The sequence below is a fragment of the Xyrauchen texanus genome, chromosome 6 (genome assembly GCF_025860055.1).
Source record: "Xyrauchen texanus isolate HMW12.3.18 chromosome 6, RBS_HiC_50CHRs, whole genome shotgun sequence".
Classification (NCBI taxonomy): Eukaryota; Metazoa; Chordata; class Actinopteri; order Cypriniformes; family Catostomidae; genus Xyrauchen; species Xyrauchen texanus.
The window spans coordinates 14,705,051-14,730,389 of NC_068281.1; the positions used below are offsets into that span (position 1 = coordinate 14,705,051).

The 25,339-nt window shown below is 37.4% G+C and overlaps 1 protein-coding gene across 2 annotated transcripts; it reads left to right on the forward strand.

Annotated features, from left to right (window-relative positions):
• Window positions 1-57: 57 nt before the first annotated feature.
• Window positions 58-20,876, forward strand: mfsd14a2 (major facilitator superfamily domain containing 14A2). Of its 2 annotated transcripts, none has more exons than XM_052128483.1 (12): window positions 58-237; window positions 2,580-2,675; window positions 7,785-7,847; window positions 9,357-9,484; window positions 11,248-11,362; window positions 11,866-12,084; window positions 13,078-13,191; window positions 14,913-14,984; window positions 15,158-15,270; window positions 16,230-16,327; window positions 16,702-16,868; window positions 18,260-20,876. In XM_052128483.1, exons 1-12 carry the CDS (start codon window positions 154-156, stop codon window positions 18,470-18,472), a joined length of 1,482 nt encoding a protein of 493 aa, XP_051984443.1. In that variant the 5' UTR covers window positions 58-153; the 3' UTR covers window positions 18,473-20,876. The 2 variants fall into 2 exon arrangements, with proteins under 2 accessions (XP_051984443.1, XP_051984444.1); XM_052128484.1 differs by having other exon boundaries at window positions 2,586-2,675.
• The last annotated feature ends 4,463 nt before the right edge of the window (window positions 20,877-25,339 follow it).

The following is a 25,339-nucleotide window of genomic DNA, read 5'->3' on the forward strand; positions in this document are numbered from 1 at the left end:
TGCCTGCTTTGAATAAATAAGGGCGGGGCTTTTTCTCCGAGAGGGGGAGGACAGGAAGTCGCGTAGCTTAGCGTGTATGCTAACTGTAAACTGTAATATTTAGCCACACCTCGTAGGTCCATCTTCACAAACAAGAATGGATTTAAGTTAACAATGATTGGAGAGAAAAAGAAGAAGAAGCGGCTGAACCGCAGCATACTTCTGGCTAAGAAAATCATCCTTAAAGATGGAGGCACTGTGAGTACAACATTTCTCAGAGGCAGGTAGCTAGTGAAGGCTAGCAAGCTAGGCAGTGTTTTTAGTCAGGCAGTGTTGTTAGTTGGTTATTAATTAAGACGTCTTTAGATGATTTCATCCGTTTCGTGATATAGACGTGTATCCGTTTATTATAATGAGTAAATTAACAATAATTGACTATAGCCAACATTGCCTTCAGACAGCTATCAGTTATACATACAAGCCAGCTGGCGAGAAAACCAGCCAGATCGATGAAGGCTTACGTTTAGACATCGAGTCAACCAACAATATAGCACTGACAGAAAGGAAACCGAAAGTTTTGAGCTGTGAAAGTGAATTCAAAGCGGTCAAACAAAGAAGTTGGTCATTTACGAGAGCCACTACGAGTAACAAATGCTCGTGGAAATGTGTGTTCCATCAGGAAAAAATTATAAATCCTGATATGATAAGGTTTCTGACATATGCTCTTTCGAGTCGAGCAGTTATTTTTGCTCTGTGTGTCCTTTATAGAAACTGTTGAGTGGATTGTTCTGCTATGTTTTTTTAGGCTGCTTGAAACAGCTGGTAATGGGGCTGTCAATTTCAACTTCATTAATCAAGTAGGATGTGTTTTCGTATGGACACTCCTAAACGTCAGTTTATGACATCATTGTGTTTTAGAAAATGAGTAATGTAGTCAGTGGTCTAAATAATTTCTTGTCATACAAGATCCAAAGTAATTAAGGCATTGAGGAAGATTGTTTATATTGTACACCCTCATTGTATCTTTGTGATTCAGCCCCCCTGTTATTGACACAAGTGTTTTTTTCATGGTCCGATGCAGTCATTACCTGGGACAGGAAATTATAGCCTGTGCTTGTTTACTAGCATTATCGAAATTTTGGACAGTCCTTACCATGCCAAATTACTTGTTTTGCCTAACGGAAGCAAACAGTTTATTTGAAGGATCTTTCCTCTTTAAAGGAATTGTTCACCCTAAAATTAAAATGCTTTCATCATTTACTCACCCTCATGCCATCTCAGATGTGTATGACTGTCTTTTTTCTGCAGAACACAAACTGAGATTTTTAGAAGATTATCTCAGCTCTGTAGATCCATATAATGCAATTAAATGGTGGTCTGAACTATGAAGCGCCAAAAAGCATATAAAGGCAGTAAAAAGTAATGCATTTGACTCCAGTGGTTAAATCCATGTGTACAGAAATGATATGGTTGGTGTGGGTGAGAAACATATCAATATAAAAAAAATAATAATAATTGTATTTGTCAATATGCATTATTTTTGCATGTCACCACCTACTGGGCAGGAAGGAGAGTTTATAGTAAAAAAAAGGACTTAATTAAATATCTGTTTGATTACTTTATGCTGTCTTTATATGCTTTGTGGAGCTTCAAATTTCTGGCCACCATTCATTGCATTGTATGGACTTACAGAGCTGAGATATTCTTCAAAAAATCTTAATTTGTGTTCCACAAAAAGAAAGTAAGTGATACACATCTGTGATGGCCGGAGTGTGAGTAAATGATGAATTTTTGGGTGAACTTTTCCTTTAATCCGGCAAAAAACAAGTTTTCCAGCTCTAGATTTGTTACGCAACATCATAAATTGACTATTTGAAAACTTTACACCAGAAAAATCTTATCACTGACTTCTCAAGACTCCTTTGATACTGTTTTGAAACGAGCAACAGGGGTGTATTTTCAATGGGGTTCCTGTAATACCTACCTTGCTCTCCCAGGCTGTTTTGTTTTACACAGGCCACAGCTTGTACTCTCTCCCCTTTCTAATGATCCGTAGCATTGAGCTCAGTTTGCAGACTGTTAAACACAAGAGTGCAGGCTTTCTAGCATACCGATGTTCAGAATACACACTCTCGATCAGGGTTCACTCAATGAGTCCATCGCAGAGTGGTTTTGGCTTAAGGGGATGACTTGGAGTGAAATACCAATCTCAATTTTTATTTATAAAGCTTTAGCCATTCAACAGATACAATTATGAGAAATAAGGCCTGTGAGCTAACAAGTCTGGCCGCACAGCCACTTTGGATCCTATTATTGCACAGTATATGATATTATTTATCTAATGCTAATGGTCATAATGCAGTAAAATATCGGTTATGTCTATATACTGATGTTTGCTTTTCCTTATCTATAATGTGTATCATATCTACTCTCAAATGTCTTTTCCAACCTTCTACTTTATTACATCCTTGGTCCATGTTGACACTTAAATTATTTTATTAGTATTATTAATTATTATTTTTATTAGTACTAATATACTAATATTATTATTAGTACTAATAATATTATTAAATTATTAGTAATGTAAATCCTCTGTTTAGCCACAGGGGATTGGCGACCCCAGTGTCTACCATGCGGTGGTGGTTATCTTCCTGGAGTTCTTCGCCTGGGGACTGCTCACCACTCCCATGCTTACGGTAACCCAGTTTTGCATCATCTCCTCCATTCACTGTGTCAAATCCAAGCAAATTAAGAAGAGATTAAGACATGAATGTTTACATTCATACTCCCACCCACACTCTCTCTCTCTCTGTCTCCCCCTTTTGTATCTATAACAAGGAGTGACATTTCCCATTGCCTGGACTCAAGCAGCCTTGCAAACATTTATGAATAAATGAATCCTGATCAAATGGAGACGGCAGAATGATGCATTCAGTTTTAGTTGATGAGGGATGCATTGTGTCAGCAAATGCTTTGGAGATCATAATGGCCTCGGGTGATATCAAAACAACATCAAACAGTGTCTTGCTAGTAATGGCCTATTTATTCAAAAAGCTAACTGCAGGGTTTGCCTGACTGCATGGTTGCAAATTAAGCTAAACTTGTGATTTACTTTGTAGTGTAGTGTCACTCGTTTTTGTACTAATCGACATGCACTTTTGATAACACTGTATCCAATTCAGTCACAGCATGCTCTTCTGTAACTTCCAAAACCTTTTACCTCAGTGTTTAGTTTCCTCTAGTATAGTTTTCTTAGGATTTACACTGCATGCAAAGTGGAATTACAGTTTATTTTGTTGAATAATGCATGAATTGAAAGCAGTGTGGCTGGGTGTAAGGTTTGGCGCTCGCTGCAGGTCAGCAGTCCCTCAGAGCTGTCTCAAAGAAATCAGTCCCATGTGTTTTTGGCGCTGAGAATTCTACACATTTACAGACTTTTTTTTTTTTTAAAGCCCTGTACATAAGGACATATATTTAATCTGACTGCTGTTGTATGCAGTACATCATATCAGCAATTTCTCTAATTTCCAGGTTTGCTTTTAGGTGTTTTGTTGGGTTGTTTCTATGGATGCACTGTATAATGGAGAGCATATCAGTATTGGAAAATAAAAGCATTGTTTGCTTGTTGATCAGCTATAATTAAGTCGTTTGTAGGTTGATTTCACCTTTTAAAGAAATAGTTCACCTAAAAATGTAAATTCTCTCATTATTAATTTACCCTGATGCCTTCCCAGATGTGTATGACTGACTGTCATCAGCAGAACACAAATTAAGGTTTTTAGAAAAATGTTGATGCATTGTAGATCCTTATAATGTAAGTAAACCGGTACCATCATGCTGCTGGCTATTTGACGGTCCAATAGGCATATTTTGGCAGCATTCAAGTAATCCACATGTCTCCAGTTGATCAATGAATGTCTTCTAAAGTAAATCGATAGGTTTCTGTAAGAAACAAATAGATAATTAAAACTTTAAATCCTTGCTTATCATTTAAATTATGCCCAGCACTGTATTTCTGTTTGAAATTAACTAACTCTCACGTGATATTCGTTGCTCTGTTGTGTATAAAGCACGTGCTTCCGACCTCTCGCGTGAACGCACCATAGCGCTTAAATCACTGATGCGTCGTCTTAATAAAGTTTGGATTATCGATTTTGTTTCTTTTACCAATGTATCGATTTGCTTCAGAAAACATTAATTGATCAACTGTTCAGCAGCAGACAGGAGGGCTCTCAAACAAAGCCCAGAAAGTAATTGGACTCCCCCTGCCCTCACTGGAAGACACTTTCAGTTCTGGACCCCATAGTCCACACCATAGGACTAATAACTGGAATAGTAATTCCATACAAAGAGGAAATGTGGAATAACATCTGTATATAACGTGCAATATTTTTTTATAAGGTGCAATGTGCAATAGTAACTTCATATATGCATCTTTTTATTACATTTTATGTGTGTGTGTGTGTGTGTGTGTGTGTGTGTGTGTGTGTGACGTTAGATTTAACTGTTTTAGGAGTTGCACAGCAAATTTCATTGTACGTCAAATGTGCAATGAAAATGTTCATATGTGAGAAAATTACAAACATTTTAAGACTAAATATAAACCAGGATAAGCTGCTATGTACCATCATAGTTTTTTTTAAGAGATTTAAATTGTACATTTTTACAAAGTTAGTTTTTGTGTAAAATTGACTAAATATTATGTAAAATAAATGTTAATTTTAAACTAACTATTTTGTTTATGTGTGTGTAATTTACTATATACATCTTTTGATATACAGTGTATATATATATATATATATATATATATACATATACATACACACGTACACTCACCGAGCACTTTATTAGGAGCATCTGTACACCTTATTCATGCGATTTTTATGTAATCAGCCAATGCAAAAATCATGCAGACATGGGTCAGGAGCATCAGTTAATGTTCACAACAACCATAAGAATGGGGGAAAAAATGTGATCTCAGTGATTTGGACCATGGCATGATTGTTGGTGCCAGACGGGTTTGAGGATTTCTGTAACTGCTGATCTCCTGGGAGTTTCACATGTAGCAATCTCTAGAGTTTACTCCGAATTGTGCCCAAAAAATAAAAAATCCAGTGAGTGGCAGTTCTGCGGACAGATGCGCCTTGATGAGAGAGTTCAACAGAGAATGGCCAGACTGGTTTGAACTGACAGTGTCTACAGTAACTCCGATAAACCCTCTATACAATTGTAGTGAGCAGAATAGCATCTCGGAATGCATAACCTTGAGGGGGGTGTGTGTGTGTGTGTGTGTGTGTGTGTGTGTGTGTGTGTGTGTGTGTGTGTGTGTGTGTGTGTGTGTGTGTGTGTGTGTGTGTGTGTGTGTGTGTGTGTGTGTGTGTGTGTGTGTGTGTGTGTGTGTGTGTGTGTGTGTGTGTGTGAGTGAGTGAGTAGCATAAGTCTGATTTAGTTATCCTGTTCATTTTTTTATATATATTTATACCACATTACAATAGGTGACTATAACTAAACAATTATCCATTTCTTATACGGTACATTGAATATTTTGATGTTTAATTTCACTTGAAGCATGCACAATTCTGTACTAGTTTTAGTTTCCACACTAAACAGGATAGGCTTATAATATCAGCCATCGTATCAGTTATTGGCCACAGCAGAAATATGTTGACGCATTCCAAGTTGCTTAATATCTCATATATGGACTAGTCTGACTGTTCATAGTCCTCAATTCCCAATTTGGGTAGAGGATTTACATTGTGGTGGATCAGTTGAGCCAGAGCGATGTCTTGATTTGCCCTTTTTATTTGATTTGCCCTTTTTATTTGATTAGTAGAATCTGATATTGAAGCACTAATGAGCCTAACAAACCCTCCCAGCTGAACAATGTACAGACAAGTCTTAACATCTCACTAAGTGGCACAGTTTGTGCTCTTTCAGACAATACAAAATGTGTGGTATCAAATTAACGCAAGTGGAGTGTGTGTGTGTGTGTGTGTGTGTGTTTTCACCTCCTTTGTCACATCCCAACAGAGCTAAGGAACAGTGTGTTTACTGCCTTCTGTTTAAGATTTGGAATAGGATATTCTTGTTTTCATGATCTTGTCTAAAAGGGAGGGGGTGTTAGATGTACAATCATTGAGATCTTTATTAGGAACACCTGTACAGTTACTTATTCATGCGATTACCTGTTCAGCAAATCATGTGGCAGCAATGCATAAAATCAAGCAGATACAGGTCAGGAGCTTCATTGAATGACACGGCCTATTTGAGTATTGTTGCTGACCATGTGCATCCCTTCATTGCCACAATTTACCCATCTTCTAATGGTTACTTCCAGCATGATAATGCACATTGTCACAAAGCAAAAGTCACCTCAAACTGGTTTCATAAACATGACAGTGAGTTCACTGTTCTTTAGTGGCGTTCCCAGTCACCTCATCTGAATCCTTTGAGATGTGGTAGAACTGGAGATTCGCAGCATGAATGTGCAGCTGACATATCTGCCAAAATTGCGTAATGCAATCATGTCAACATGAACCAGAAAAGGAGTTTTTTCAGCAACTTGTGGAATCCATGCAAGAGAGAATTGAGCTGTTTTGAGAGCAATGGGAGGCACTAACCTGTATTAGTATAGTGCCCCTAATAAAGTGCTCAGTGAGCTTGTATCAGTGCTCGCCTTGGTATGTTTTAACAACTAGGCCTAATGTCAAATGTAGTGGAAATGAGCCATTGGCATTTCATAAGAGCCACTGAAGTAAACACTACAATTTAGTGTATAATGCAATTTTACCCATGAATTCCTATATAGATTGGTCAAACATAAAATGTTTTATATTGAGCTGATCTCTTGGAGTGAGTGGATCTCAGTTCTAGTTCCACATTTCTCTCATTTCAGTTTATCTGCTTTCCTCTTTAATGCACTTATGTTCTTGTTATGCTGTTTACCTTTCCATGATGATAAAAGTGACTGATAAAGATGTAATAGTTTCAGTCTTTCTATTCACTCATTGAACGGAACAGGTGTTTATATATTTGTCCCATGTAAAAGCGGTATCTGTATCAGAATCATTCCCAATGTTAGTATCTGAGAGCCTGTGTTATTTTTACTGTGGTGAGATGAGTAGGATCTGAATAGAGGCCTCTTCGTAAGTTGGTCACGTTACCGGTTGGACTTCAGACCTATATTTTATGTTGTCTTTTGACTTGTTTTGCTGCAGTATGTCTTTGGAAAATAAGTCAACTGATCTGTATCGAAACTCGGTCAAAAACAACAGATCTCTTTTGTTCACTCATATACTTACATAAAACATTGCCTCTTGTCTACAGTACATTTAATGATTAACCCAGCTTTGGAAATCATTGCTCCAGTTACAGGCATGCACCTGCCTTGAACTTCAATGCTGATTCTTAGCACCGCCTGATAACTGAAAGCAGTCCACCTCTCTGACAGAATACACAAGTTAAATGTCAATGTAAAACATTTGCATACAGTCTTTCCGTGCACTGGATTGTTTTTTTTTTATCATGGATTGTTGGAAATTGGTAATAATATGGTTAGATTGTTTCGTTACACAGTTGAAAACCATGCAGACATCTTTCCACAACTTTAATTTGTTTTCAATGTAATAATACATCATAATACTGTAGGTTTCAGCCTGTAACATAGATTTATGGAGGCTTCCTTTGATGAGCACTGCCATCGAGTAAAACTAGCAAATCATTAACCAGTGTCTATGGTTATACTGTAACCAGCAGATGATCTGTTTACTGCATACATTTACAATTAATCTGTGTTTTTGTCTCAGGTGTTACATCAGACATTCCCACAGCACACATTCCTGATGAACGGGCTTATTCATGGTGTCAAGGTAAGAAAATGACTCTTGCCTTTTTAATTGGTCTCTCTCTCTCTCTCTTTTCCCCTCCCTTTCTGATATGAGAAGAGATAAGAATGTCTACTCTAATGGTTGCCAATTCATGACAAACTCTGGTCACACAGTGAGGCCACTAAATCATGTGATCTAATTTCAGAATGTACCATTTCAACCAGGTCTAATTGTTAAGTCCAAATACTTCTGCTGTGTGGTTACTAGAGGCCTGCACGTGTATTAAAGGGATAGTTCACTTGAAATTAAATTTTGGTCATCATTTACTCACCTTCTTGTTGTTCCCAACCCATATGGTTTTCTTTCCTCTGTGGAACTCCAAAGGATATGTTCGGCAAAATGACAGCCTCTGTCACCATTCACTTTATATGTATGGAAAAAATATGCAATGAAAGTGAATTGAGACTGAGGCTAACATTCTACATTCCTTTTGTGTTCCACGACAAAGAAAATCAAACAGGATTTGATTGACGTTGGGGGGAGTAAATGTTTTACAGAATTTCATAAAATTTGGGAGAACTATTCCTTTTGAATTGAAGCCTGAATCTGACTGATAAATGAGACCCTGTGACCCAACTTAATCAGACCAGTACTGTCAGACTCAAAAATGGTAATTCTCTCATCATTTACTCACCCTTTCAATTTTATTCTTCCGTGAGACACAAAGAAAGATATTTTAAAGGAGATATTATGGCTGTTTGTCTATACAATTCAAGTCAATGTTCACCAAAAGCTCCACAAATGACAAAGACAGCATATATGTAATCCATATGACTCCAGTGGTGTAATCCGTCTTATGAAGCGATCTGATTTTGAACCAGTTTTGATCAGACAAAAATATAACTCCAATATATAAATATTTTCACTTCAAGTCTTCATGCAGTCTCCATGGCGATCATGGTTTCAGAATCCAAATGCATTCTGCAATCTGGCGTTCTGCGCATGCTTCAAACCCTAGAAAGTGAAATCGAGCGCAAAGTCATGACAGTGCATAGAGACTGCAATGGCAAGATGTACAGTGAAAAAAAAAAAGTTGTTTTGGTTGGTTCTCACTGAAAACTGGTTAGATCACTTCAGAAGACATTGATCAAACCACTGGAGTATCGTGGATTACTTTTATGCTGCCTTCATGTGCTTTTTGGGGCTTAATAATTAGGTCACCGTTCACTTGCATTGTATGGAAAAACAGCCATTATATCTTTTTTTCATAATATCTCATTTGTGTTATAAGTAAGAAAGCAAGCCATAGTTTGAGACAAAATAAGGGCAAGTAAATGATGAGAGAATTATAATTTTTGATCAAGCTTTTCCTTTAAAGCAAAACCTAACCCATCAATTTGTTGTGTCCTGTCGAGCTTGGGTCGGGAAGCAGACCTCTAGTGTGTGTGGGGTTGTTTTTATAACTGTTTTGGGAGTCTGCTGTTTAATCTATGAATTATGGTGTTTGGCTCTTAATTCACCCTCATTTCCTCTTCCCTCTGTGTTTCACAGGGTCTGCTGTCTTTCTTAAGTGCTCCATTAATCGGTGCTCTATCAGATGTGTGGGGCCGGAAGTCCTTTCTGCTACTCACTGTATTCTTCACTTGTGCTCCCATCCCTCTTATGAAGATCAGCCCATGGTTCGTATACTGTATAAAAAATATACAACAAAATATACAATAAATACAATGGACATTCTCCAGTTTTATACTGATCAAACCTTTATGACCTACGCACCTGCCCTACGGATCGAAGTTGAATTGCCTTTTTTTTCTCAAATGTGCATGACGAGTAATTTTTCCAACAATTGTTTAGACAGATTGTTTCACTTTTAACTGACCATCACAATTCCAGTTGGTCAGAAGTTTACATTCACTTAAGTTAAACTTTCCAAGCCTTTTAAGCAGCTTGGAAAATGTCATAAAATTATGTCAATCCTTTAGGGAATTAGCCAATTAGCTTCTGATAGGCTAACTGATTAATTGGAGCCAATTGGAGGTATACTTGTGGATGTATTAAGGTATTAAGACATACCTTCAAACTCCGTGCCTCTTTGCTTGACATCATGGCTGATTTCTTTTGATTTTTCCAAGACCTCAGAAAAATAACTGTAGACCTCCACTAATCTGGTTCATCCTTGGGAACAATTTCCAAATGCCTGAAGGTACCGTCTGTACAAATAATAGAACGCAAGTATTAACACCATGGGACCACGCAGCTATCGTACCACTCAGGAACAAGACGCATTCTGTCTCCTAGTGATGAATGTAGTTTGGTGCGAAATGTGCAAATCAATCCCAGAACGACAGCAAAGGACCTTGTAAACATGCTGGAGAAAACAGGAAGGCAAGTATCTATATCCACAGTAAAACGAGTCCTATATCAACATAACCTGAAAGGCTGCTCAGCAAGGAAGAAGCCACTGCTCCAAAACTACCATTTAAAAAATAAATAAATAGACTTCGGTTTGCAAGTGCACATGGGGACAAAGATCTTACTACTTGGAGAAATGTCCTCTGGTCTAATGAATCTAAAAATGATCTGTTTGGCCATAATGACCATCGTTATGTTTGGAGGAAAAACGATCAGGCTTGAGCGCCGAAGAACACCATCCCAACCGTGAAGCATGGGGGTGGCAGCATCATGTTGTGTGGGTGCTTTGCTGCAGGGGGGACTAGTGCACTTAACAAAATAGATGGCATCATGAGGAAAGAAAATTATGTGGATATATCGATGCAAAATCTCAAGACATCAGCCAGGAATTTAAAGCTCTGTCGCAAGTGGGTCTTAAAAATGGACAATGACCCCAAGCATGCCTCCAAAGTTATGGCAAAATTGTGGTTAGAAAGTGTGTGAAAGTAAGGAGGCCTACTTACTTTCCAGGAGGAATGGGCCAAAATTCCAGCAACTTATTGTGAGAAACATGTGGAAGGCTACCCAAGAGTTTGACCCAAGTTAAACAATTTAAAGACAATGTTACCAAATACTAACAAAGTGTATGTAAACTTCTGACCCACTGGGAATGTGATGAAATAAATAATTCTCTCTACTATTATTCTGACATTTCACATTCTTAAAATAAATTGGTGAACCTAACTGACCTAGGACATGTTGTCTACGATTAAATGTCAGGAATTGTGAAGTTTAAATGTATTTGGCTAAGGTGCATGTAAACTTCTGACTTTGTGTGCGCGCGTGTGCGAGTGAGTGCGTGTGTGTGTGTGTGTGTGTGTGTGTGTGAAATGCACGTCTAAAATCATATTACATGATTGTTAAAATGTTGGCATGTGTAGAATGAACAATTACCAAACAAAAAATTATTTCAAACTCTATAAATTATTTACTTTTGACTTCATATGATTTTTGAACTTGTGTTCTTTTTGTACTCCTTCTGATCCTGCAGGTGGTACTTTGCAGTGATCTCCATGTCTGGCGTCTTTGCGGTCACATTCTCTGTGATCTTTGCATATGTGGCCGATATCACCCAGGAGCATGAAAGGAGCACAGCGTATGGCTTGGTAAGCACAGGAACATGACTCATGATTTGAGGTTGTGCTGTTACCTACTTCACAGCTTCAGTAAAGCAATTGTGCTTTTTGAAGCGTGTTGGTGGAGATTGTTTCCTGTCATTTCAACAATCGTCTGTGGTTTCCTTTTTGCCCTGCAAATGTGAAATTAATTTGTTAAATGTGTTGACAGATGTGTCATCTTTTAACATGTGGTCAACACTGCTGATTAATCAAAAGTCTGCCAAAGAAATTAAGAATAGTTCTGACATCTAAGGAGCCATTCAGACCAAATGCATTCTTGCACTATAACAAAAAAGCTTGGCATATTATGCAGGAGTTTCAAGACATGCTTTTGTTGTTTGTTACCCGACATGGCAAACATGCCGCTCTTGTGTGAGCTGCAACAGCTGGACGCAGTGCAACTCTCAAAGACACCTGTCTAGTGTAGGTTTACATAAATAATGGAAAAAGAGCGTAGATGGACACATGAGTTTGACTTTCATCTCTCATAGGTGTCAGCCACTTTTGCAGCCAGTCTAGTGACAAGCCCAGCAATTGGTGCATACCTGTCTGAGGCATATGGAGATACTTTAGTGGTGATCCTGGCCACAGCCATTGCCCTGCTGGACATCTGTTTCATCCTGGTGGCGGTTCCCGAATCCCTGCCTGAGAAGATGAGACCAGCATCCTGGGGAGCCCCCATTTCCTGGGAACAGGCAGACCCCTTTGCAGTGAGTCACTAACACCCATTATCTCATGTCACATTATGAGGTTAATTGAACCTGATTTGGGGTTTAATTGCACTAACCCTAATGTTTTAGTAACAAAATAATTCTAGAGTGCACCCTTAAAGGAATAGTTAATCCAGAAATGTAAATCCTCTCATCATTTACTCATTCCATCCCAGATGTGTGACTTTCTTTCTTCTGCTGAACACTAATGAAGATTTTTAGAAGAATATTTCTGCTCTGTAGGTCCTCGCAATGCAAATGGATTGGTACCAAAAAGTATGAAAAGGCAGCATAAAAGTAATCCATAAGTCTCAAGTGGTTTAAACATGTCTTCAGAAGCAATCTGTTAGGTGTGAGTAAGAAACGGATACATATTTGTTTTCTATAAATTCTCCTCCCTGCCCTGTAGGTGGCGATATGCAAATTGCCAAAAATAAAAGTGTAAGTGGAGATTTGTAGTAAAAAAAGGACCTAAATATTGACCTGTTTCTTACCCACACTTGTATCAGTTCTGAAGACGTGGATTTAACCACTGGAGTCGTATGAGTTACTTTTTTATGATGCATTTTATGTGCATTTTGAGGCTTCAAAAATGTGGTCACCATTGACTTGCATTGTGAGGGCTCACATAGCTAATATATTCTTCTAAAAATCTTTGTGTTCAGCAGAAATAAAAAGTCTCACATCTGGGATGGAATGAGGGTGAGAAAATGATGAGGGAACTTTAATGTTGGGGTGAACTATTCCTTTAACTTTGATAGTCGGTCATTGTAGATTACAAATATTTTTGCAAAAACAAACACTTTGCAGAAGCAGAAAAGTTTAATCTGGACAGCTGGAATTTGAAGAATAATTATGTTGGTTGTCATGTGTACTTGATTAAATGAATCATTCTGCGGCCCACTCAAGTTTCTTTCCTTCTCTTTTTCTTTCTGTGTTCTTCTCTCTCTGTTCATGTCTTATGCTCTCTCTGTCTCTTTATGGTACACACAGTCTTTGCGTAAGGTGGGTCAGGACTCCACGGTACTCCTGATCTGCATCACAGTCTTCCTGTCCTACCTGCCTGAGGCTGGACAGTATTCCAGTTTCTTCCTGTATCTCAGACAGGTACAGTTAATACCTACATATCAACACACTGAAACACAAGATAAATTGACAAACTCTATTTGTTGCAATCACATGATGTACTGTATATCTGAGTTTGCTGCTACTCACTGTAGGTGGCATGAATATTTGATTTCTTGGTGTTTATGCAAACACAAAATCCTTGTATCTTAAGCAAATACCCCAAAGCGAGTCATGGATCCCTGAGTCATTCTTGATATAAAACACCATCAGTTTCCTCACCCTTACTCACACTTCTAATTAGAAAAACACATGGCTCTGCTTGAGATAGTCATATGACTTTGATTATTACTCTGCAGTGTTATAAAAGTGCAGGAAACTTCATTTTGTGGAAAGTGTTTTGACCACATTTCAAAAGCAGAGCCTTGTGAGGTTTGTGATCACAATACCATGGGTTTGATATTCCTTCATCTGATTACTTCAGTTCTTAGAAACATGTTGGTTTATGTGGGGATTTTTTTTTTATTCTTCGTTTGCATAAACTTTTTTTTTTTTCTACTGTCAGATTGACAATTACTGGAAATGTTTTCAAACTTAGTGCATTGTAACTACATACTGTGATTAACTGAATGCAAACTTGATAATCTACTGATTTTAAGCTCTTAACTTTGTTTCTGGACAGTTTGAGAGTATAAGCTTCATTTTCACTAGTTTCACATACCAAAACTTACATCAGTCTAGTCCGTGTTTTGCTACTTAGACTATTCTCTCATCATTTACTCACTTCATGCCATCCCAGATGTGTATGACTTTCTTTTTCCTGCTGAACACAAACAAAGATTTCCAGAAGAATATTTAATCTCTTTTCAAGTGAATGGTGGCCAGAACTTTGATCGTCCAAAAATCAAATAAAGGCTGCGTAATAGTAATCCACGCAACCCCAGTAATTAAATCCACGTCTTTGGTAGCAATATGATAGGTGTGGGTGAGAAACGGATCAATTTCGAAGTCCTTTTTTAAAATAAATCTCCACTTTCTGTGTTTTTGGCGATTTTCATTCTTTGTGCAAATTGCCACCTACTGGGAAGGGAGGAGAACCTTTTATAGTAATAAAGGACTTCAATATTGATTTGTTCCTCACCCACACCTGTTTTATCAATTTTGAAGACACATATTAAACCACTGTATTCACATGGATTGCTTTTATGCTGCCTTTATGTCCTTTTTGCATAATATGGACCTAAAAAGATGAGATATTCATCTAAAATCTTTATTTCTGTTCATCACAAGAAAGAAAGTCAAACTTATGGGATGGCATGAGAGTCAGTAAATAATGAGAGAATTTTCATTTCCGCTATTCCTTTAATATATCACCTAATCATATTAGAGTCAGCGGTTTTGAGAAAGCTCTTGCTATTTTTTTTTTTTAATAAAATATGCATCTCGGTTTATTTTTGCCCATAAGAAATAATTCAACTTATCTACTGTAAAAAATTGCATGTTACTAGATGAACAAGCAAGGATGAAATCCCATTGTCTTAGTTATGAAATTAAATGATAAATCACTAAACATCACACTGTGTCTGTCTAGATCAAAGGATGAACTAAGGGCACACAGTAAAGCGCTGATTGTTGATGATGGAAATAGCTTTAAAGCTTGATGCTCTTTAAACAGACTTGTTAACCTTTTTGTTTTCCTAGATAGACTTTTACAGGACATTTTTCGCTTCACACTTGCAACTTTGCTCTTTTGTCTTGTCCAGGTCATAAGATTTACACCCGAAACAGTTGCTGCCTTCATTGCAGTGGTGGGAATCCTCTCCATTTTGGCTCAGGTTGGTTTCCAGTCCTGGCCTATTTCCATCCCTTCCATTGTTCCGCCTGACTCTGAGCAGCAGAGCGTGCATTCGTTTGTTCTTATCGGCTCACTGTTTGATTGCATCAGGTATTACATTTTAAATGGACACGCATGAAGATTTGTAGACTAATGGTTCATCTCTCCGTGTAGACGGTTGTCCTGGGAATCCTGATGCGTTCCATTGGAAATAAGAACACTATCTTGTTAGGCCTCGGCTTTCAGATCCTACAGCTGGCCTGGTACGGCTTTGGCTCTCAGCCCTGGTGAGTTATAGCAACACATTGCCTGGAAACTCACTAGAGGGCAGCAAACTTCATTAGAAATCTCAATTTACTGTTTGTTGTTATTTGGATCATTGCACCTTTACTTTGAACACTTACTGTTGTGTATTGCAATGTTTTATTAGCTTGTGTTATAAAAAGGATAATTCTGTCATCAATTGTTCACCCTCATGTTGTTCAAGGTCTGTATGACGTTTCCTTCATGGAACACAAAAGGAGATGATGGGCCAAATGTTAGTCTCTGTCACCATTCACTCATATAGCATCTTTTTTTTATTTTCTTACAATAAAAGTGTTTTGCAACTGAGACTACTATTCTGCCTACCATCTCATTTTGTGTCCCTTAGAAGAAAGACAAATGGGTTTTAAACCTCATGAGGGTCAATAAATGATGTCTGAATTTTGTATTTTTTGGTGAACTATCCATTTACTACTATTGTGGTTGTATTGTAGCTGTGCTGAAACGACCTTCTAGGAAAGGGCAAGTAAAACAAGAATATTAATGGATGTCACCAAAAAATTTGCTGTTTTATCTTGCTTATGTAATTTGTTCACGTCATTACATGCATTAAGTTATCTTATGTCTCTTGGCTGAAACTCCTAAAGGCACGCAAACATGACCCCTGCTGTTTGTTTTTTGTATCTGTGTATGTTCCTGAAGCTATTGCATCAGCTACAAATGCTCTCAAACAGTTGTGAGATTGAACAGCAGCCCTTAAAGTGTTTACTGTGATAGAAACAGGGAGGCTTTAGGTTCAGTTGTATCAGTTATTTTTCTATTACCTCTTGCCTGAATGTGGGTGATAATACATCACAGCAGAATTCAGCTGCCAAATAACCCTGAATCCAATAAAAACACTTGCAAATTTAAGACATGAGTCAAACAAAGCTTTTGCATAGACAAGGGAATGTTTGAGTTTAATCTTTTATTTGTCTTTAAGGATGATGTGGGCTGCTGGAGCTGTTGCTGCCATGTCCAGCATCACCTTTCCAGCGATCAGTGCCATAGTGTCCCGCAACGCAGACCCTGACCAACAGGGTGAGACATGCAACTCATTGATAACGCTATCCTTTATGTCTTGTCAAAACCACATGCCTTGGAATATAATGCACTACCCACATGGGCTACTTTCATGATGCTTTTGAGTCCTTTTTAAAGTGAGGCACTATCAACTGTTGAAACATCTACTTTTGAGTTCTGAGTTGGGGTTTAGAATGACATGACAAGTGCTAGTAAACTATGGCAGAATTAAAACATTTTTGTGAACTATTCCTTTAATGGATATTTTGTAAGGCTAGACATACATGCCCTAATATACTTTCCTTAAAATGGCCTGTTCATTTTATGAAGGATGGCAAGACATGACTCTTTTTAATGTGTCTGATTTGATCTCCTCTCTGTCTTTCTATCAGGTGTGGTACAGGGGATGATCACAGGAATCCGAGGACTATGTAATGGCCTGGGTCCGGCACTCTATGGCTTTGTCTTCTACCTGTTTCATGTGGAGCTCAGTGAACTGGATCCTGCTGAGAGCCCAGAGAAGGGTGCCAAACCCAACATGGCCAACCCCACAGATGAGGTGAGTAATTTTTAAAGGACTTTAATGCTGCATGCCGCCAGTCTCTGTACTGTTCTTCATTGGCACAAAGCCAAAGTTGTGTACCAAAGACTAAATATAATTTAAAAGGATAGTAAATTAAAAATTCTCATCATATACTCACCCTTAAGCCATCCCAGATATGTATGACTTTCTTTCTCCAGCAGAACACAAAGATTTTTAGAAGAATATCTCAGCTCTGTAGGTCCATACAATGCAAGTGAATGGTGATCAGACCTTTTGTAGCTCCAAAACGTACATAAAAAAGTATACATTGTAATCCATATGAAGCCAGTGGTTAAATGAATGTCTTCAGAAGCGATATTATAGATGTGGGTGAGAAAAAGATCAAAATTATGGCTTATTTTTTCATCTCTAAATCTCCATTTTCACTGTTACATTTGAAAGTCACGTGATGCCTGTTTAGTTTCACTTTCACACCTGATTGTGAAAGATGAAGTGGAGATTTAGAGGAAAACATTATTTGTATTGTTCTGTTTCTCACCCATACATATTATATTGCTTCTTAAGATATGGATTTAAACACTGGAGTTGTATGGATTACTTTTATGGTTCTTTATGGGATTTTGGTCTGATCACCATTAACTTGCATTGTATGCAATATTCTTCTAAAAATCTTTGTGTTCTGCTGGAGAAAGAAAGTCATACACATCTGGGATGGCATTAAGGTGAGTAAGTGATCCTTTTTGTGTGAACTATCCTTTTAACATTATCTTTAATATTGTAATATCTGTGATGTAAATTATGAAGTTTATTCATCAACAAAACTGGGCCATATGAGTTGTGAAACTTTCAAATAGAACAAACTAATGCTGTTAATTATTATTATAATCCCTTTAAATATAGTTGGGCCTACATGTTTAATCTGTACGTGTATAATTTGTACTATTTACAAGTATTTACATAGAACAAGTACTAAAACGGTACTGTCTCTTTAAAACTACGGCAGTTCAGCATTTTGTTGTGGTTGAGCGCATATGAGACCCATGGCTATATTATAATTTTATTTTTTTTTTTTTATACAACTTTCTAAAGAACAGAATGGGTATTGAAAGAGACATATGTTCAATGACAAATGGATTGCATGGATCTCATCTTTGAACAATGATTAAACTGAACGAGTCAAACCAAACTTACAACACAGTCTTGTGATTTTAAGAATCCCGAGATTCTTCAAATTAAGTCAAACATTTTAGTTATACATTTTGTTTTATAAGTGAAACAAAGGTAAATCCAATTATTTTCGCTTTCCCCGACATCACTGTTATAAAACACCTTTGTATTCTTTCTCATGCATCCAACTATAAATATATTTTTTATCTTTCTCCTCTGTCTCTCTGTGTGCTATCAAGAGTGCCATCATCCCTGGCCCTCCCTTCCTGTTTGGAGCATGCTCCGTGTTGCTCTCCCTGCTGGTTGCTCTCTTCATCCCAGAGCACAACGCCCTCAACATGCGGTCCGGCAGCTACAAGAAGCACAACAATGGTGCACAGAGCCACTTACACAGCTTACAGGGCAGCCCCAGTGAGGGCAAAGAGCCTCTCCTGGAGGACAGCAGTGTATAACCCCACTGACGAGGGGGCGGGCACAGACCCCAAACCCTCTCACACTCATCTCCCCAAGAAATCACCACCCTCTTCTTGTTACCCCACAGCTTGGAGAAGGCATGCCAGGTTGGTTGCTTTCTGGATGCATCAGAATAGTGTCCCTGCAGATGGGCTGTGGGTACATGGGGTACTGGTGCACATATTATAAGTGTGGAACTGGACCAACAGGGAGCTGCCCTTGGCCTTGTGGAACAAGAAGTGAAGCTAAGGATATTTTGCCTGACACATGTAAGGGAAATGCAAGCCGACACAGCTCTGTGCTGAAAAGGACTTGAAGGTTTTCCTCGTTTTTACAGTTACATTTTTTTTTGTGTGTGTGTGTGTGTGTGTGTTCTCTCTTTTGGATTTTTGACGTTAATGATGTAAATGTTCCTTCTGTCCAAAGAAACCTGGTAACTATAACAGTAGGAAACTTGTCTGTTGTGATACGTTGCAGGCTAACTTTTGATGTGCTGCTTTCTACTGGTTGATTTTGGTTTTGTATTTAATAAGAATGAAAGTGATGCGTCTAGAAAGTGTGTTTTCACTTTGCATCTGTGGAGTGCCTCAAACTGTACCCTTAATGGGTTATTTCTTCCATTTCTGTCATTTAGTCACTATAATGCCGATCCAAACACATTTAACTAACTTGATATTGTGGAACACATAAGTGATTAGCTAGCAGTGTCCAAGCTCTCCTTTCCCTGGTCACCATTTACTTTCATTGTATGGAAAAGAACGACAATGAAGGTAAATTTTGATGGAAGAAAGAAAGTCATAAGGTTTATAATAACATTAGGGTGAGTAAATGAATTAGTTCTTTTAGGGTGAACTATCCCTTTAAGGAAATGTAACCAAGAAATGTCAGAAAGAGGGTTGTCATCGTCATCATCATTTTACAGAATCATTGCTGTTGTATCATACCCCTTGAACCTACCATTCCTGTTCTTGTACATCAGATGAATTAATTTGTACTTTCTCTCCATCACCATCCTAAGAGTGGTGTCAAAGTTTTATGTAGAGGAACTAAAAGTTGCCTTTGAAGTGACTTTTTATTGCTATTACCTAACCCAGATGAAGATGTGCTCTGAGAAGGGTCAGTAATTGTATCACTCCTGTTGGAGCCTGTGCATATTGAGTTCTTGTTTATCATCCGCCTCACCTCCTCCAGCCCTCCCTGTGAAAGTCAACACTGCCAATTTACAACAGGCTAGCAGGGTCCTCTTCTCATTACAAGCTTACAGATAGTAATCGAGTTGTACCTAGTTTTCACATTCACAAGCACTGATGTGAGTGGAATAGCGTAAATGTGATTTGGATGAGTGTCACTAGATCCAGTGAAATAATATCACACATGCTGCTATTGTAGGATTTACAAGGTCACTAGTTCTGTGGTATTATACTAGAATCTAAATGTGGTATTTCAATTAGATCCGAGCATTGTGAAATCCAGCGTAATTGTAGATCCCAAAATTTGTGGCTGATTTTCTATTTGAAGTGTGCTTTTCTTTCTGTTGAGAAAAACTTTGAATACTTATCTAAACGTGATGAGCATTTGATTTCCCTGGGTACAGCCTCAAGTGCATTCAACACGCATTATTTGATTTGTTTTTTAAATCAAGCTCTTGTTTTTTTGTTTTTTTTTTGTTTATTTGGTTTTAGGTGCCATACCTATTTCTGTGTGTTTTTATTTCTTTTGCTTGTCTCTCTCTTTCTGGTATTTGTATGTGTTTTTTTTCTTCAATCCACAAGAGTTTTCTAGATAACCCAAAGGCTTAGTCATCATAATTGGTTTTTAAACACTGTTTTTGGACCATTTATGTTCTTACAACCTTGCGAACAATGTAGATGTTATTTAAAATTGACTAAAATTGTTTTCCTTGAAGTTCTGTAACACTTATCTACATTGATCCGTATGACCAAACCTGAATGGAGTTAATTGTAATATATCCTATTAAGGAATGGAGACTGTGGTTACCATCCTGTTTTGTACCTGTATAATTGCTCCTCTGACTAGCCACTAACTTGCAAAGAAATCTAGTGTTTGCCTCAGAAAAAAACAAAAAAAAAAGCCAATTTATTTGTGCCTAAAATGTGCTCTAAAATAATAGAAACCGTATATGTGAATGGTGAACTGGCTGTAAATATTAGGAACTAATGAGAAAATATTTATTAAAAGTATATTGAAGTCTTTGTGGGGGTGGGGAGGTTTTCTCTTTAAAAAAAAACATAATATAATCCGCTGATGGCTTGTTTGTAATGATGTCTTCTTACACTGACAAATATCCTCTTCTTGTGCCTGCAAGATCTACTGGACCAGTTTGGAATTCTGAAAGACTGTTGGTCTTTTACGTTTTGCCATTTATTAAACATTTTGATGAAATTCCATGTTGATTTTGTATTTCCAGAGAAACCCCATCCAGTTCATTTTACTATTTGAAAGTGTTTATGGTTTACATTTTGTTCAGTTGTAGCACACTAAATCATTTGCCTAATCATCATTTTAATTTGAATGTTTTCCAACAAATTAAACCTGTTTAATGCATTTGATTTAACAGATGATGGAATAAATGAAGCCTAATTAATATAGAGGTCTGCTTGAATCCAGATAGACACTTATTCCTCAGCAGATCACTGAACAAACAAGTCAATCAGATATTATTCTTGACGAGAGGAGGTGGTGAGAGAATGGCCATGACTGAATGAAACGGAATAAATCCTGGAATGGCCAAACAGTACTGCAGCCTTTGCGTTCATTAAAAGAGCAAAGGCTTTGTATCTCTTTTGTGTGCCTCTTGTGACCCAATGTTTCCCCAAAGAGATTCATGTCATGTGATGTAGTGGATCATTTTGAGAGTGATACAGGGGTGTAGGTTACTCTGGATGAGCTGCTGCAGTATTGCTGGCCTTTGTAATCGCAATACATCCAGTAGAGGAGCAGCAGTGTTACTTTATTTATAATGTGACATTAAGCGCATGTTTACATTTACACATTCAAACTTCTCCTTAGTACTCCTAGCACCCTCCATTTCTCCTACTGATGTTAGTCAATATACACTACACCTTTCTCTGTAACCTCAGGTTCAATTCCTAAATCCATACTGCCTTTTGGGGTTAAACATTTGACCTGCCTTGTATTTAAATTCTCTGACATTTTCTCAACCTCCATGCAGCACATGAAACAAACTAATTCATCAATGAAAGCAGCATTCATCAATGCAATGAAAATGATTCACATAGCAAGTCTATTAAAAGCTGCAGTATTCACAATTACAATGAAACTTAATCACATAAAGTGTCTATTCTGCACCAATCAGAAATATTGTGCAAAGGAAATACATAAGAAGAGGGTGATAACTTATATACCATAAAAAAGTCTAGAAACCGTAGTAGCCTACATATTAAAATGGTGGGAACTGCCGTAACACAATTTGAGGCTAAAAACAAAACACCTGTTTGAATTCTGACCCCAGAGGTCTGGACAAATAAAAAACAAAAACAAAAGACGCTATAATGTTTCACACACATGTAAATGGTTGTCTATTCTATAGTATTTTACAAACACAACTTTTCCATATCATATGCCAGACCTCTTCATCCCAAACAACTTACCCTCAAAAATCATTGATTTCAGAAACATTATGTATTTCACATTATTTAAAACATAAACAAAATGAACTTTGTAATTAGCATGGCTATTACAGAGGAATTTAAACATATGGGTGTGGCCTCTTCAACGCAACATGTTTTCAATTAAATTTGGTATGCATATGCAAAATATCCTTTTGAAAAAGCATGCAAAGTTTAATAAACATCAGGCAATAGATGGTGCTATAACAGTCAAAATATTAAAATAACTATATCTCTATGGTATATTTTACTGTTGTACTGATGTCACACCTGACAATCTTTCATGGCACAATAGTGTGCCGCAGCAGTGGTTGGGAAACACTGATTTAAGGGTTAAAGAAATGAATCCATAGGCTCCTTAAAGAAGTATTGCAATATGTTATATTCATTTTTAAATGTAATTGGGAGTGGTTTGCAATAAGACATCTGTTAGTTACAGCTTCTAACAATTTTTTCTTGCCTTTTTTTTAGGCATGTCGTGACGCTGAGAGCAAAACATTATGTGTTGAGATAATGTGGCTGAGGTCTGTGTTTTTGAACCATCCTCAGCACATGTAATCCTTTTAGTCTTATTAGAGTCCTACAGGGTCAGAAAACAACTGTCATCTGCAATCGCACCAAAGATAAAAGCTTGGCATTTGCCCCACCATATAAAGTATATTTACATTACTGATAGTGATACATGAAGGAACCTTTGGGTAAATCTCTGCTGAAATACATTGACATCGACTTCCTTACATCCTCATCTCATCCTGTTTCAATCTGCAGTGAAGGTTAAACACATGCTACTTCTACGGAAGTGACTGGGAGAGAAGACGGGAGAGCTCACGTGATCCTTCTCTCTCTCTCTCTCTCTCTCTCTCTCTCTCTCTCTCTCTCTCTCTCTCTCTCAGCTCCTGCAGTAACGGAAAGATGGATGAAAGGCTAATTCTTGCTGTTAGCAATTTTCCAGTGCTCTATGATATGGATATGGTATATCCAGCCGCAGCTCTTGCACCAGCCGGTGGTACTCGCCGTGCTGACTCCGAGATTGACTCCGGCGTTTGCGTTTTCGCTGCAGATAAACAGTCGCTATGGCAAAGAGCACGCCTTGTTTCTAAGTCATCTTTGATATAAAGCATTTTATGTACTGATTTCATTTATATTTAGTCTTTTCCCTTCAAAATGTATGTTTTTAGCTGCAAGAAAAGCGATTCGCTGTCAACAGCAATGGAATGACATCCGTGAATGTCATTTATAAACGTTACTAGGCAACCAGTAGTGGGAACGCCCACTAGCGACTTCACCGCCAGCCACTGGCGACCGGCAGTGTGTACGCAGCAAGGACGGGTTTTCAAAAGAGCCTTTATGTTTTAGCAGAGCCAGAGAGAGAGTTGCGACAACGGAAGTTCTAAATGCTTGATCGTCACGTGATTCACGTAGACTTCAGATAGTTCCAGGAAGTGTTTTGGCGGTCATTTCAAACTGTTAGAGTAGAGTGACAGAACTGCGATTTCTGGTAATTAGTAGTCAATAAATGCGTTTATTTTATATATTTATGTAACACACCGACATATGTATGTAGCATGAGTATGTTGTTACAGCGATGTTGTTTTTTTAAAGATCAAATCAGCTAATATTTGAGGATTAGTGTTCAGCTACCGTTATTTGCCTCAACTTATTTCAGGCTAGGGTTTCTGTTGCCTTTTTATGTTACCTCATGTTCATTGTTTTCACTAATCTCATGGTAACTAATGTCATATTTATGACTTTTCAGATAGTACAGAGACAGGCTGGTGACAGGTGATTTCCAGCTCACACCGCACAATGGGTCAATGAACTATTAACTATTAGCAGCAGTTACGTAAATGTAAAATTTAGTGAAATGAAGCTTATTGTTTACAATTCTTACAATTCTATATATAGTAATATAATTATTTATGTATTATAAATATTATATATCTAATGTATAATTCTTACAATACTTATTCATATACACAATATATTCAGCTTTAAAACAACTTAAGCATACTCGTATATAAACTGCCGTTCAAAAGTAATGAGGCTGAAAATTCAGCTTTTACAATTAATAGGGTGTTCGTTATTAACTTTATCCAGCTCCAATCCTTGCCTAATCTGTTATCCGATAACATGCCTTATCTCCTAATTTAATGAGTAATACTCAACTATAAGGTTTTAATTTACAAGTTATTTTTATTTAGATGTACTGATAATATACAGAATAAGATAATATTATTCTTTAAACGTCTCACCTTTTAAAAGTGCGTCGCAAACGGTTTGTTCTGCTGTCTGAGAGGCTTGGCCCCACAGGTTTGCTCATTTGAGAGCTATGTAGTCAGGCAAGAGAACTTCACAACAATATTTCAGTTAATAAAAAGACATTTTATTCATAGTCATGCACTTTTGTTAGTAATTTATGTTCTTCCTTTTAATCCAAATCAGCAAGAAGAGAACAGATTTAATAAAGCAAATAATAGCACATATCATGTGCTTTTATATCTGCACAATAATAACTGACCATGGAAAGAAACACCATCCTGTCAATCACCTCCAAAAGTGTCATGTTTTCAAGTTATTTTCACTGAACTTTTCTACACATCATTTAACCAATCCGCCAGTCCCCAGGAAGGAACACAATTCATGGTCTTGAAATTTAAAAGCACTATTATGTTGTCATGGAGACCTTTCACCAAATATAGTAAATAGGGAATTAGTCAGCTTTAACAATTTCCTTTTTGGTTAATACCTATTTGTTCTTAATATAAATGTTTAGAAAATGGAGAGAGTAATTTTTAGAGAACATTATGCTATTAAATCATATCAGGCAACTCCAACAACTGTTTCCACCAATCCTTGTTGGATGTTTAACAAGAACTAGTTTTATCATAAAGTTCAGGTTGAGGACACAAAACTATATCTCCATCTGGTTTGTTTCTTACCAGCATATTCATTACTCTCCTCTGAAAAGTAATCCGAGATAATCAATAGGATGTTATGAGTGGTCAGCAAAATGTTGATGATCCCATATACAGTAAGTATAGTGTAATCTCAAATAAACAAGATTATACGTCCTCATAAATTCAGCAAACAAATGGAACGTCCTCTCACTTTCAATTGCTTTTATTTTCAGCAAACTTAAAATGTGTAAACATTTGTATGAACATAAAAAGATTCAACAACTAAGAGATAAACTGAACAAGTTTCACAGACGTGACT

Bases quoted from the DNA above. Each gene is read 5' to 3' on its own strand.
- mfsd14a2 (XM_052128483.1), top strand. From the start codon at position 154: ATGATTGGAGAGAAAAAGAAGAAGAAGCGGCTGAACCGCAGCATACTT. The intron at 13,192-14,912 runs GTACAGTTAATA...TGTCTTGTCCAG, and splicing joins TCTTCCTGTATCTCAGACAG to GTCATAAGATTTACACCCGA. The intron at 16,869-18,259 runs GTGAGTAATTTT...TGTGCTATCAAG, and splicing joins TGGCCAACCCCACAGATGAG to AGTGCCATCATCCCTGGCCC.